Here is a 15,220-nt window from a genome sequence, read left to right as displayed (position 1 = left end):
AACAACTATGGGTGGCGGCTAGGGGGTTCTAGGCTCTCAGGTGTTTTTTATTTTTTCATGTTTTTGTTTTTGTTTGGGGGCTACACCTGGTGGGTTTACTCCTGGCACTGAGCTCAGGACTCAATCCTGGTGGGCTCAAGGGTCTGTATGGGATGTCGGGGATTGAACCTGCATCGTTCGCGTTCAAGGCAAGCACTTTACCCACTGTGCTATTCTCTGGCCCAACGTTTGTACCTGTTTCAAAACCACAGATGTGGAGAAGCAGCCTTCAGACATGTGTTTAGGGTGTGTGTGTGTGTGTGTGTGTGTGTGTGTGTGTTGTGTGGTAATGATGAAGCTAGCAATGCTCCCTGTAAAGAAGACAACCTTAGCCTCAGTTTGGGGAGTTTGCACCCGTGTCACTTGCTGAGCCAGGAAGCCCCCTTCTTGTCTTTTCTGTGGGGGGCGGCAAGGGGCGTGCATGGACCACACTCTGGGGTGCCTGGGGGCCACTCCCAGCTCTAGGCTTGGGGGTCAATTCTGCCAATACTTGGGGACCACGCAGTGCCTGGGATCGAACCCAGGCCTCCTGCATGCAGCCATGTGCCGCAGCCCTCCCAGTCCTCTCTCTCTCTGCTCTCTCTCTGTCTCTGTCTCTCTCTCTCTCTCTGCTCTCTCTCTGTCTCTGTCTCTCTCTCTTTCTCTGCTCTCTCTGTCTTTCTCTCCCTCTCTCTTTGTATCTCCCTCCCTCTTTGTCTCTCTCTCCCTCTCTCTCTTTCTCTCTCTGTCTCTCCCTCCTCTCTCTCTCTCTCTCTCTCTCTCTCTCTCTCTCTCTCTCTGTCTGACCCCCTTGTGTTGTTATTTCTGTGAGGTTTTGTGGTGGTTCCTTCCACACCTCCTTAATCATTTAGAATGGTCTGTGTTAATACAAATAATAATAGGAGTTGGTGGTAAAGGGCTTAAAGTCCTAGCCTCGCAGCCTGCTGACCCTAGTCTCTATCCTGGCCAGCACCCCACACGGTAAACTCTGAGCATTGAGGAGTCAACGCTGAGCACTCCAAGGTGTGCCCCCCACCAAATAAAATGAATCACGATCATGATCACGACCATCCTGTTATTCATCGATTGCCTCGAGCAGGCCCCAGTAACGTCTCCTTCATCCTAGCCCTGAGATTTTTTAGAAAGTGCCATATTCAAGGCTCTTTCAGAGTTAGGAGAATGAGACCCATCATTGTTACTGGTATTTAGCATATTGGGTACACCACGGGAAGTTTGCCAGACTCTGTCGTGTGGGCAGGTTACATTCAGTAGCCAGCCAGTTTGTCCAAAGTAGGAATGAGATAATAAAATGAATACTAGTCAAATATCTTCATCACTGTAGATGGATACTTAGTATTTCTAGATTGAATAATTGCCCCCAAAACAGCTAGAAGTTTCTTTCAAGGGGGGTATTGGGCTCAGGCTGAAATAGTTTATATTGATCAAGGGTTAGAACTAGGCTCAGCAGGATGATGGCAAGTGCCTCTCTCCCCCCTCCCACCCCTGTCCTATCTCTGACCCCACTACTAGCACTTCTTAAAGCCTTGTCATGTACCAACCCTGTTCTTTTTTGGGGGGTAGGGTGGGGATGGGAACCTGGGGATGCTCAGGGGTTACTCCCGCTGTGCTCAGGAACCGCTCCTGGTGGTGCTTAGGGGACTGTATGGGATACCGGGACCAAACCCAGGTTGGCCATGTGCAAGGCAGTCGCCTTCCTGCCGTGCTTTCGTTCTGGCCCCAGCAAAACTGTTCTAAGTGCTTGGCTTCTCCATCTTCACAAACATAGAGATTTTATATGGAAAGAAATACAGGAACCGATGCGTGCCTTGAACCGTGGTTTGAAGATGAAGCTGTGTGTTCTGTTGACGCTACAGCCTCAGACTTCCTTCGAGGGTGTGTGAGATTAGAAGGCGGGAAGGCAGCTGCTGTGGATCCTCCCAGGGAAGCTCATTTACCTGGAGTTAGTCCTTAAATGTTGCTATAATTTACAGTATTATCTGTCGAGAATGACCTTATCACACCAATCCAAAAGGTACAACTACTATAATTAAACTGTGGACAAAGTAATGTAGGGTTTCCAAAAAAAAAAAAAAACAACCCAAAACCCAGTGAACTATCCCACTGAAATGAAAGTTGTTACTGATCAATTAATGAGGTGATAATTAAACAGACAGTAATCAACCTGGCTGATTGGAGATCAGTCTCTAAAATTTGTTTGTGCAATTCACATCTTTGGTGGTAGATTTAATTACATTTATAACACATGCATATTTAATATAATCTTTGTTGACACATGAGCTGTTCTTCATGTTATGTCTTAATTTCTCTTGATGTTGTTGTCATTACTGCATGAGGGAAGAGACCATTTCCAAGGCGGCAGTTGTGAAGAAACTGCGAGTGACAAATGATGGTGTCCTTGTTTCCAGAAAGCAGGCTGCTCACCTCCCTCTGGAAGAGCTCCATGGAGCATCATTTTATTTTGGAATATTAAAGTCTTTTAGCAAGCAGAAGGGTAGCATAAAGACTGCTAACCCCCCCCCTTTTTTTTCTTTTTGGGTAACACCTGGTGATGCATAGGGGTCACTCTTGGCTCTGCACTCAGGAATTACTCCTGGTGGTGCTCTGGGGACCTTATGGGATGCTGGGAATCGAACCTGGGTCGGCCGCATGCAAGGCAAACACCCTATCCGCTGTACTATTCCTCCAGTTCCTGCTAAACCTTTTTATATTACTTTAGGATATAATACCACATGGGATCAGAGAGAGAGGTAGTACGACGGGGAAGGTTCTTTTCTTGCAGGTGTCCGATCTGGGTTGGTTCCCAGTACGCTATACAGTCCCTTGAGCCTGCCAGGAGTGAGCCCTGATCATAGAGCCAGGAGTAAGTCCTGAGCACCGCCAGCTGTCGCCCCCAGACAAAAAAACCACGATACTGTTAGTAGTTAATTCCTAAAATGTTGAGCATTAATCACAGAAGAGAAATGTTTTGATTTAGTTTTGGTTTGGTGCGGGGACACGGCTTGGTGCTTGGGGCTCACCTCTGGTGGTGCTCAGGGGACCATGTGGTGCTTAGCGGGGGGACCCGGGGTCTCCCCTACGCGGAGCCTGTACCGGGCCCTTTGAGCTTCGTGTCCCCAGACAGGAAATGTGTGATTTCTTTCTGTCATGCTTTTCCTGAGAAATAAATGTTGAAAGAAGAAAAAAGAAATTAATGTTGAAACAAGTGAAGGGATTAGATCTTTTAATTTATAGGACACGTGTGTGTGTGTTTGTGTGTGTGCGTGTGTGTGTGTGTGCGCGCACGTGAATGCACGCACCTGAGTACTTGTTAACAGTATGTGAACATTTAGGATCTTTTAGAAACTGTATTCATTCATTCAGTACTGAGCAGCATTAAATTAAGTTTTCTTTTGGGTCTCCAAGTGGTGCTGTGGAGGCCCAGGGACACCCCTGGAGATTTTTTTTTATTGCTTTTTGGGTCACACCCGGCAATGCACAGGGGTTACTCCTGGCTCTGCACTCAGGAATTACTCCTGGTGGTGCTCAGGGGACCATATGGGATGCTGGGAATCGAACCTGGGTCGGCCATGTGCAAGGCAAAAACGCCCTACCCGCTGTGCTATTGCTCCAGTCCCCACCCCTGGAGATTCTTGACCCAGTGGACTGGTGAGTCAGTGTAGAGCCCCAAGGATGCAAAGCTCTCAGCCCTGGGAGTCCGGGATTAACTGACTGAGAACCCCTCCCCCCAGAGGTGCTGGGTCTTGAACTGAATTTATTTGTTTTTTTCCAGTTATTTGTTTTGTTTGTTTCTGGGCCACTCCTTCCTCCTGGTTCTGAGTGCAGGGATCCGTCCTTGGAGGGGCTTGGGGACCATATGGGGTGCCGTTTGCAAGGCGAGCGCCCTCCCCGCTGTCCTGTCGCTCTGGCCCCACGAACAGTACTTTTGTGGGCCTCAGTGAGCCCTGACTGGGTGTTGGAACCACAGTTCAGCTGCTGATGTCATGCTGGTCCCTTGGCTCAACACAATCTAATCGATACAGTTTAATAATTTGGTACATCAGACTGGAATGATAGTACAGTAGTAGGTGTTTGCCCTACACACACAGCCGACCCAGGTTCGATCTCTGGCATCCCATAGGGTCCCCCGAGCACCTCCAGGAGTGATTCCTGAGTGCAGAGCCAGGAGTAACCCCTGAGCATCGCCAGGTGTGACCCAAAAAGCCTCCTCCCCCCACCCCCGCCGCAAAGTTTTTTTCTTAGCACAGTTAAGTATGAAGAGAAAAGAATCAATAAACTTCTGCATGTCCAGGGCAGACATCTGTTGAGGTACAAATGAGCACGTCTCCCAGTGTCTCTCAGGGCCTTAGCGTGTAATGGTGTCCATTAGCTCTGCTTGGAAAAGTAGGTGTACAGTATGGGAGCTGCAGGATAAACACTTGCATAAATCATGGACAAAATCGCCTTCTCGGAAGGACTGGGAGGAGCAGTGAGTCGAGTTGGAGTGTATTTCTTGTAGATTCCAGCCTCATTCAATCAGAAAACCCCAGAATCGTTTCCACTTTGGGGTTATTTTTAAAATTTTTTCAATTGGGCCACACCTGGCAGTACCTGGGCCCATGGCCACGTCTGGCAAAATTCAGGCTGGTAGCCAGTGGATGCCCCAAGGGTGTAGCCAGTGTCCTGCAGCTGTGCCCAGGGCTTCCAGGGCTGTCACTGGTGCTGTGAACACAGGTGGACGTGTTGGGGATTGAGCTTGGCCTCTGGCCTGCTGGCTGGTATGTGACCTGCCGCTTGAGTTCTCTTCCTTGACCCCAAAGTACCTGTGTGTGTGTGTGTGTGTGTGTGTGTGTGTGTGTGTGTGTGTGTGTGGAGGGGGGTGTTGGCCTACAGCCACCCGTGCTCAGGTGCCACTCCTGGCAATACTTAGGGATAGCCTGTGGGGTGCCGGGGATCAAACCTAGGTCTGCCACATACAAAGCCAGCATCTGAAACCTTTACGATCTCTCTGTGGTGCCCACAGTGGCTGGCTTTTTATTGTTTTTTTTTGGGGGGGGGCCCACATCTGGCGGTGCTCAGGGCTTACTCCTGGCTTTGTGCTCAGGGGTCCCTTCTGACAGGACTCACGGGGACCCTGTGTGGCTAATGGTCCTAAGCCCCGGGGACAAGTGCCTTACTCACTCTCCAGCCCCCAAGGGGATTATTTTTTTTTGAGCTTTTTATTTTATTTTTATTTTTTTTACAGTTGTAGATTTACAATTTTTTGTGCTTGGGTTTCGATTATACAATGATCAGATACCCATCCCTCCACCAGTGCCCATTTTCCACCACCATGGATAATATCCCCCCACTCCCATCCCCCCATCCCCCCCTGCCTCTGTGGCAGGGCAATCCCCTGTGTTCTCTCTCTCCTTTTGGGTGTTATCATTGAGTGGCAAACATGTTCAGTCCATAGTCTACTTTCGACATGCATCTCCCCTCCTGGGAGGATCCTCCAAACACCCTTTATTTGGTGCTCCCTTCTCTATCTGAACTGCCCTTTCCTCTAGGATACCCGGCTGGCCTCTAAGTTATGGAGTAATCCTCCTGGTGCTGATCTCAGCTATTCTTGGGTATTAATCTCATACTTTGTTACTTTATATCCCCCAGATGAATGCAATCTTTCTATGTCTATCCCTCTCTTTCTGACTCATTTCGCTTAGCATGATACTTTCCATATTGTACCACTTGTATGTAAATTTCATGACTTCATCTTTTCTAAGAGCTACATAGTACTCCATTGTGTAGATGTACCAGAGTTTCTTTAACCAGTCATCTGTTCTTGGGCATTCAGGTTTCTTCCAGTTTCTGGCTATTGTAAAGAGTGCTGCAATGAACAAACAAGTGCAGATGTCACTTCGACTATACATTTTTGCCTCTCTGGGATATATTCCCAGGAGTGGTATTGCTGGGTCAAATGGGAGCTCAATTTCTAATTTTTTGAGAATCGTCCATACTGTTTTCCAGAAGGGCTGAACCAGTGGACATTCCCACCAACAGTGAAGGAGTGTCCCTTTCTCGCCACATCCACGCCAGCATCGGTTGCTTTTGTTCTTTTGAATGTGGGCCAGTCTCTGAGGTGTGAGATGGTATCTCATTGTGGTTTTGATCTGCATCTCCCTGATGATTAATGATGTAGAGCATTTTCTCATGTGCTTTTTTGCCATTCGGATTTCTTCTTTGAGAAAGTTTCTGTTCATTTCATTGCCCAAGGGGATTATTTTTAAGACGTACATGAAGGCCTCTTAAAGAGGCAGGTGTTCATTAATCCTTTCTGAGAATTACTTAATTGATTGATGAGTCAGCTCTGATCATTTTGCCCTTCGAATCATTTTTGTTTAGAGATGGAACCAAGAGAGACGATCAGGGTCTTTTTTTTTTTTCCAAGTAGGATGGCTCTGTTTCTGTCTTAGGTAAAATCCTATGTGAGGCAAGGCAACCCCGCATTCATGACAGAAAGAATTGACCTGCGTGGAGAATCAGGGCCCTCTCATGAACCTCTCTCCTCCCTGCTTTTATTATTTTTGGAAAATGCTTTTTGGCAGATAACTTTGTTTTGTAAGTTTTCCATTCCTAATAATGAAAACGATGCCACAGCAGGTGTGGGGGGCGTAGAGGCTGCATCTGCCTCTGCCATGAGGTGTCCTGAAGGAAGCCCCTTTTTTGTTTTTAATGGTAAAGGATGTAAGTAATCTCTCTCCACTGCCAAATTAATGGAGGGCACGCACTTTCTTTTTCCCTCGTGATTACGTAGGTCGGAAAATTGGATGTTCCAAACAACTCATGGAAAATTGTTCCACAGTAGCGTTATTTTGTACTGTGGACACAGTTCCAACTTTTCAGTGGAAAACAAAGTCATAGGTGGATCGTTAAATGTAAGAAAGTGCTCCCTGGACTCAGGGATGCAGGTTTGGTTTTGAATGGTTTTAAACATGTTAAGGGTGTAAAACATCTCATAAATAATGTCCACCTAAGCTGTCGTCTTACTCTGCTGGGGGGAAGTTTCTAGAAATAGCACATGTTTAAAGGATTTCCATAACCTCCACCCACGGCAGCCTTGCTCTGGCGAGCTCCGACTTAGCTTGTTAGTGCTCTGCGCTACACAGAATTTCCGAGGGAAGGGAGTGTGGGCAGACGGCGGCGTCCTCACACCCAACACGGAAGCACTCTACAGCCTTGGCCTTGGTGTATTTCAGTTCTCCCATGAAGAAATTCTCTTTGGGGGCTGGAGCGATAGCACAGCAGGTAGGGCATTGGCCTTGCACGTGGCCGACCCGGGTTCAATTCCCAACATCCCATATGGTCCCAAGAGCACTGCCAGAAGTAATTCCTGAGTGCATGAGCCAGCAGTAACCCCTGTGCATCACTGGGTGTGACCCAAGAAAGAAAAAAAGAAAGACTCTTTTTGAGACGCATGGACTCATTGAATTATTCATGGCACCACACCTGCCGAGCAGGTTCCATGAAAGAGGAAAGAGGGGCCAGGGAGGTAGTGCAGTGGTTAGGGCACTTGCTTTGCACATAGCTGACCCACGTGTGATCATCAGCACCCCAAATTGTCTCCTGATCCCCACCAGGAGTGAACCCTGAGCACCGCTGCTATGATCCAGCTGCTATGATCCAATCCTTTCCCCTGCAAAGAGGAAGGGAGGCTTGTGACCTTCCAGAACCACCTTCCAGCAGCCTGGTTACAGGGGATGGGAAGCCCCTGTGCTCAGGCATTACACCCTTCAGTGCTCAGGGGGCCATATGGGGTGCCAAAGATTGAATCCAGTGGGTTGCATGCGAGGCAAACGACCTCCCCGCTGGACTGACACTCTGGCCGATGGAGTTATTTTTCTTTTTCGTCACACCAAATTAGACTTGATTTATTAGCTTTCATTGTCTGATTAAGTGGGGGAAAGTGTTAACAAGTTCAAAAGGTGTGTGGGTAAAGCAGAATCCCATTGTAGTCCTGGAATTTGCCTTATCAGAAATTAACTGTCTAAAAGTATCTTAAATGAAAGGACCCTTCAGACAGACCATGGAGCTTTAGTCCTGGAGCCTCGTTCCAAGCAAGGAAGTGACTCAGTCAAATGTATTATTAAATTAAGTGCCGCAGATGGAAATCAGTAAATTTATAACCCAAGAAATCGAAATGAGGATTACTCAACTTATCAACGTGAGGTTTTAAAGCCACAGCTCTCGTCATGGAGTGTTTAAGTGGAAGGTCTCGCTTGGCATAGCCCCGCGTCCCGTGACAGAGTTCATTTGGCACACATACTTGACTCTGTTGACTTTGGAATATATATGCAGTACGGGCAGGAGGAGGGCTCTGTAAGGGTGGAGCCAGCCACCCTCCACAGCCCCACTGAGCCCTGCCCTCCCCCTGGCTTGACCGCGTGAAGGGACTCACGGGTAGGGCTGTCTTCTTGCCAGCTGGACATGTGTACTTCTCCTGATGAAATGCATATTCTTTGTGTTCCTGAGGACATTTTTGTATCAGCATGGATGGAGATCCTTCTGCTTAAGAGAAGGGGTGCTGGGGATGGAGCAATAGCACAGCGGGTAGGGCGTTTGCCTTGCACGCAACCAACCCGGGTTCGATTCCCAGCATCCCATATGGTCCCCTGAGCACTGCGAGGCGTAATTCCTGAGAGCAGAGCCAGGAGTAACCCCTGTGCATTGCCGGGTGTGACCCAAAAAGCAAAAGCAAAAAAAAGATAAGGGGTGCTTAGTTCTTTTTTTTGGAGGGGGGGGTCACACCTGGCGATGCACAGGGGTTATTCCTGGCTCTGCACTCAGGAATTACTCCTGGTGGTGCTCAAGGGACCATATGGGATGCTGGGAATCGAACCCGGGTTGGCCGCGTGCAAGGCAAATACCCTACCCGCTGTACTATTGCTCTGGCCCCTGGGATGCTTAATTCTTATAGGCTCTGGATTCATTCCCGTGACACCCTCTAAGGACAGAATGACTAGAGATAAAGCTGAGACGCTGCTTTCTTTCCTGATTTTGCCACTTAGACGACGTTACTCTGTGGTCTCTGCTTTGCTTTGGAGCCACACCTGGCGGTGCTCAGGGCTCACTCCTGGTTCTGTGCTCAGGGCTCACTCCTGGTGTTGCCTGGGGACCACTTGGGGTGCCGGGATGGAAGCTGGGTTGGCTGTGTGCAAGGCCAGTGCTGTCATTCCAGCCCTGTCTGTGGTCTTCTGAGACAGTGCTGCTCTTGCAATATTAGAACTTACCTGAGCTTTTTCTTGTTTATGCATGGCTTTTAAAATTTTTTTTTGGCCAAAAATACACACATAATTCTTTCTTTATTCTTTTTTGTTTGTTTTGTTTCTCTTTGGGGCCATACCTGGCTGTGCTCTGAGGTTACTCCTGACTCCGCGCTCAGGGATCACTGCTGGCAGAATCAGGGGACCTTTTGGGGTGCTAGGGATGGAACACGGTCAGTTATGTGCAAGGCAAACATGCTACCTGCTGTGCTCTCTCTCTGGCCCCTCTTTATTTTTAAAGATTTATGGGCATCATTAATCTATAAATTGTTTTATTTATAACATCGTGCTTTTTATTTTTTTTATCATGTTTCTTAATTTGCACTTTTTTTTAAAATTAAAAGTCTCCTTGGAGATGTCCTATTATTTGGATTTCATTTCTCTTAATCTGTGCCCAGTTTTTTGTTTTGTTGGTCTTTGCCATTGTGTCTGATACGATTTCTCTTTGTCCTTCCTTTTTCAGCCGCATTTATTCTATTTTTTCGGGTGTTTCTTGATGTGACTTTTATCTCTCTAATGTTGTTTTTCTCTTCATTTTCCCCTCCTTTGAGTTCCATCAGCTTGGTTTTCATTTCCTTCTGTTGTAGTATAATCTCTTCTTTGAACCTTTGTTTTTCTTCTCTGAGCTCTTTTTTTTTTTAAGAGGGACGTGTCACATTTCCTATGACTCTGTTTGAGACCTCGGAGAACTATTTATCTGAACTTTTCCTGTTTATCTCTTAGTAGGTTTTATATGCTCTTAGACTATGATTTTCATCTTAATTTTTTTAACTTTGTACAGAATGTCATTTTGCTGCTTTTCGATGGTTGTTGGTGATGCAGTTGGTTGGGTTTGGTGGAGGAGCATGGGGAGCCGAAGCTTTTCCTGGTTAGACCCGTGGTCCTAATACCTCTCCCCAAATCCTTCCTTTCTCGGTGGGAGATTCCACTTCCCATCAGTTTCTGACATTGCCGAAGATTGGGTGGTTCTTTATGTCAGGTTCTTGGTGCCAGAACAATGAGATATGATTTCCTGCACCCCGCGAGCTCCATTAGTCATCTTAGGCCCAAGAGTTGGGTGTAAGTAGTGTCTCTGACTTAGAAACAAGAACTTTTCCGTTTGGTCACACCCACCTTTCTGGGAGACTGTTCTGTTCTTTTTGAGGGTCACTCAGTGGTGCTACTCCTGGCTTAGTGCTCGGGGAACCACTCTCTGCAGTGCTCAGGGGACCATGCAGTGCCTGGGAATGGACATGAGACTCCTGCATGCAGAGTCTCTGCTCTATACCCAGGAACTCCCCCCTCCTCCCCAAAACGTCCCCCACAGCTACTTCCTCCCTACCCGTGACTTGAGTCTCCCTCGCTGCCTTGTCTGAAAACTGAAGCTTACAGTTTGGTCTCACCCGATTCATCTTATGTTTTTGCCATGTAAGATTCATGTATTTTTTTAAAAAAGACTTTTTTATTGAATCACTGTGAGATAGATCCTTACAAAGCTGTTCATGATTGGAACAGTGTGATTTCAGTCACACAGTGTTCCAGCACCCGTTCCTCCACCAGTGTACATTTCCCAGCACTAGGTTCCCTCCCACCCAACCCCTACCCCCTGCCTACCTGTATGGCAGGTGCTTTTCTTCTTCTCTCTCTCTCTCTCTCTCTCTCTCTCTCTCTCCCTCTCCCTCTCTCTCCCTCCCTCCCTCTCACACGCGTGCATATTGTGGCTTGCAATATTGATACTGAAAGTTTATCAAGAATATTTCTTTACCTACCTTTAAACCTCAAATCTTGTCCTACGTATTTTTGTATCCTAACAAATCTTGACCTGGGGGCTGGAGAGATAGCACAGCGTTTGGCTTGCACGCGGCCGACCTGGATTCGATTCCCAACATCCCATAAGGTCCCCTGAGCACCTCCAGGAGTAACTCCTGAGTGCAGAGCCAGGAGTAATCCCTGTGCATCGCCAGGTGTGACCCCAAAAGCAAAAAAAAAAAAAAAGAAAGAAAGAAAGAAGTCTTGACCTAGCCCCAGGTCATGAAGATTTTTCTCTCTATTTTTTTCCCTACAAGTTTTATGTTTTCTGTTCCGACCTTTGGTTTTGCAAAGCGGGGAGGACCTCAGGGCCTGTTGCCTCAAGAGCTTGGTCAGAGGAGGGGGGCGACTATGTGGTTCCGGGAATTGAACTTAGATCTGCTCCGTGTGGAGCATGCGCCCCAGCCCTTGAGCTTTTATCACTTGAGTCTTTTTGAGTAAGGGCTGTCCCTGGTGCTGGCACAGGCAGGGGCATCGGGTGCCAGAGGGATGAGGGATGGGGTTCCCGGCCTGGCACATGCCTGGCGAGCCCCTTGCACTAGCCCCTGTTGCCCCAAGTTGAGCTTTGGTAATCCGTGTGGCGATGTCAGGGTTTATTCGTGGGGAGGAATGCCTGGTGGTGAGCTCGGGGGACCCTGAGGTGCTGGGGATTGTGAGTTCAGGGCTTCCTGTGGGCAGCACATGCTCAGTCCTTTGAGGCATCTCTCTGGCCCAGAAAATCATTAAAAATCAAAATCATTGCTGTTGAGCTGGATAAACAGTACAGGGTTTGTAAAGATGCTTGAGTGCCTGGCACATGACTGACTCGGGTTCGGTCCCCAGCACCCCATCTGGGCCCCATTAGGAGTGATCCCTGAGCACAGAGGCAGGAATGAGGCCCAAGCACCGCTGGGGATAGCCCCCTAATAAAAAATAAATAAAATGATACTGCTTTTCAGATGCTCCAGGGTTGCAGGTCGACGCGCTCTGTGTTCTGTCTTCTTCCTGTCTTGGCGCTCTGGGGAAGTCCGCTAGACACGCTGCTCTCGGTTTGTTCTTGTCATGAACGTGCCTGTTTCTTCCCCGTTTCCTGAGCCCCTGACTCAAGGGGAAGTCTAAAAACCCAGGGCCCTGAGCTCTCTGATTTGCTTATTTTTCAAAATTGCTTTTTGCCGTCGTATTTCCTTTGCTTGTGTACCTGTGTTTCAGATTGAATGCATCCGTTCCTGCCCAATGAGGGAGAGCCTGCTGGGAGTTTGATGGGAATTCTGTTGAACACGTAGCTCAGTCAGAGAGAGAACTTAGTAACACTGACTCTTCTAATCCACGGGCGTGATCTGTACACGGCCCCATGGTAGGCACTGGGACTCCCAGTTCAAAGTGCTGCCTATGCACATAGGTAGCATTATCATAGTGCTTGGAACCATAGTGCTGGGTGGTGCCAGGGATTAAGCCCAGGGCCTCTCGTGTGGCTGATATGGGTTCTGCCATGGGAGCCCTCTCCTCTCTCTGTAGGTCTTCTTAAATTCTGTAGGTCCTCTTAACTTTCTCACTAAAGTGCTGCTTCTGAGTTTTTGTTTGGGGGCCACACCCAGCGGTGTTCAGGGCTCTGTGCTCAGGGATCACGCCTGGTGGGGCTCGGGGGACCCTATGGGATGCTGGGGATTGAGCTCCGTTTGACCGCGTGCAAGGCAAGTGCCCTATGCATACTGCTCTATGGTTTCAGCACCTGTAGGTCATACCTGGCGATGCTCAGGGGTTACTCCTGGCTCTGCCCTCAGGAATTCCTCGTGGCGGTGCTCGGGAGACCTTGCTGGGACTCGAACCTAGGTTGTCTGCATGCAAGGCAAATGCCCTACCCACTGTGCTATCACTTCAGCCCCACACTTTTCCTTTTTGTGGTTTTGTGGGTGGTGCTTGGGGGCTAGTCCTGGCTCTGTGCTCAGGGAAACCATGTGGTGCCAGGGATCATACCCAGGCCCCCTGCATGCGAAGTATGTGCTTAGTCAGTTGAGCCATGCCTGCTGTTTTGCACGCACAAAATCATAGTGGTCTGAGGCGGCTGGAGTAAATAATTGTTCCAAGAGAATTAATAGAATTATTCAGGACCTCCTGTCTTCCCTGGGAAGCTTCTGCACCTCTTAGATACCTCAGATACCTCTTTGCTATGTCTCTTACTGTAAAACTATATTTTATTTTAAGGGAGCTTTGCTTTCTTCCTTGCAGTTATTTTCATGTATGCTTGGGGGTTGAGTATTTTTCTCTTAGGAATATCTCTCTTTCACTCCTGGCTCTACACTCAGAGATCTCTCTTGGTGGGCTCAGGGGACCTTATGGGATGCTGGGGATTGGACTTGGGTCTATCCCTTGCCAGGCAAGAGCCCGCCCCTCTGTACTGGATTGCTCTGGCCCCTGGGAGAGTCTCTTTTAAACAACCATGGTCTCACTTTTGTCTTCACGAATGCCGACCTGTTGCAGGGAGCCTTTGTGATGGACAGGAGTGTGACAGAGCTTCACAGAGTTCAGATGGACTTTTAATATTCAACACCCACGAATGTTGCCTAATTAAAGCGTCTGTTTAATTAAGACAACGCCGCGTAGTCCTTCATGAAAATGAACGCGGGGAAAGTTCTCCCGCGGTCCTTGGAGAGGATATTAGATGCAGGCCCTGTTGCAGGGGTCACAGAGAGTCACTGGAATTTATATGCATTATCCGTCTAATTGCAGACGAGGCGGCATGTCCAGATCGGCTCAGGGCTCCTCCCTCGATGTGGCTCGAAACCCCTGTTCGGGGAGGCAGCTGGACCCCAGCCCCGCCCCCCCTCCCCAGAGACGTCCACACACTCCCCGCTGGCCTGTCTTTCATGGCGGGGCCAGGAAACATGACAGGCCGCTTGGAGCCATCTGCTTCGCGCGGCCGCTGCGGGCCCGCGCCGGGGTTCTTCTGTCTTCCTGCGTGGTAACAGCCTCATTCTGGTGTCACAACAGGTGGAAGTTGACGGGTCGAAGCTGAATGTGACCAGCACGTGGAACCTGGCGTCACCCTTGTTGTCTGTCAACGTTGATGGCACTCAGAGGACCATCCAGGTAACGGGGCTGACGGTTTCCGGGGGACCCTGTCAGGTGCCCGGAGCTGTCCATGGTTGGTGTTGGCAGCGGAGTCGGGAGAAGCTCGTCTGTCCCCTCTGCTGCTCACACACCATCATTTTCCTGATTTTACACCCCGAGTCCTCTTCCGAGGCATTGGTATTTTCTTTCTTTGGGAGGGTGTAGGAGAGTCAGAATCTTTTGTTTCTTTTGTTTTGTTTTGTTTGGGGAACACCCCAATGGGTGCTCAGAGCCAACTCCTGGGTCTGTGCTCAGGGATCACTGTGGCAGGGCTCCCGGGAGTATGTGGGGTGCTGAGGCGTGTCCTGGGGTGTCTGTGTGCGAGGCAGGTGTCCTGTGGCTGGGCTGCGCCATCTCTCCAGCCCCCGGGTGGTTTGAACCTTCCTCCTTGAAGCATCCTGCCTGCATTTCTCAGCTTAGCTGACTGCAGCACAGGCTTCATGTGTAATGCTCGGGGGTCCTGGGCGACTTCCACGAAGCGGGGAGGAGAGAGGCTGCGGCCTCAAGAAGGAAATCGGACACTCTCCCTCTCCCGCCTTCCTCCCCCTGCCCCCCGGAATGCCTGGGAGGTGCAGGACTGGGGGAGTCTACAGTGAGCCCCTACTCAGCACATACTGGACCTGCCGTCCCACCAGCCCTCAAGGCCGTGGTCAAGATGCACCCGACGTCCACTTGTTCTGCCCAGCCTGGGTTGATCCCCACAACCCATCTCATACTCAGGGAGCTGCGGACTCGCTGTGTCGGACAGGAAAGTCTGTCCCAGTCCTTACCCAGACCTTCCTCTCAGGAAAGGATTTCAGGAGGCGACAAGCAGTGAAGTAGAACAAATTTATTGGGAAATGAAGGGAGGGAAGGAGAGAGGGAAGCTAAGACTCGTGCCCCTTACCACGTCTCCGGAGTGAAGGGGCCCCGTGCCATGCTTGGGGGAGGGCTAAGTGGGGTTGTTTTCCGTACCTGCCTTCGGCATGAATCCTTCCACAAGGAGGAGTTTATAGGGCAGTTCCTGGGGAAAGGTTTCGATCTTCTGGGCA

The 15,220-nt window shown here is 49.2% G+C and overlaps 1 protein-coding gene across 1 annotated transcript in view; it reads left to right on the top strand.

The window, feature by feature from the left end:
* PCCA (propionyl-CoA carboxylase subunit alpha) overlaps positions 1-15,220 on the top strand; it is a 274,548-nt gene that overhangs the window by 201,343 nt on the left and 57,985 nt on the right. The window contains exon 20 of the mRNA XM_056109803.1: positions 14,070-14,168. Coding sequence (XP_055965778.1) covers positions 14,070-14,168 — 99 coding nt within the window. The remainder of the gene's footprint in view (positions 1-14,069; positions 14,169-15,220) is intronic.

This window comes from Sorex fumeus, unplaced genomic scaffold (genome assembly GCF_029834395.1).
Source record: "Sorex fumeus unplaced genomic scaffold, SorFum_2.1 ptg000008l, whole genome shotgun sequence".
In the NCBI taxonomy this organism is placed as follows: domain Eukaryota; kingdom Metazoa; phylum Chordata; class Mammalia; order Eulipotyphla; family Soricidae; genus Sorex; species Sorex fumeus.
Note: the sequence above shows the minus strand (reverse complement) of the source record. Positions and strands in the feature narration are given on the sequence as shown.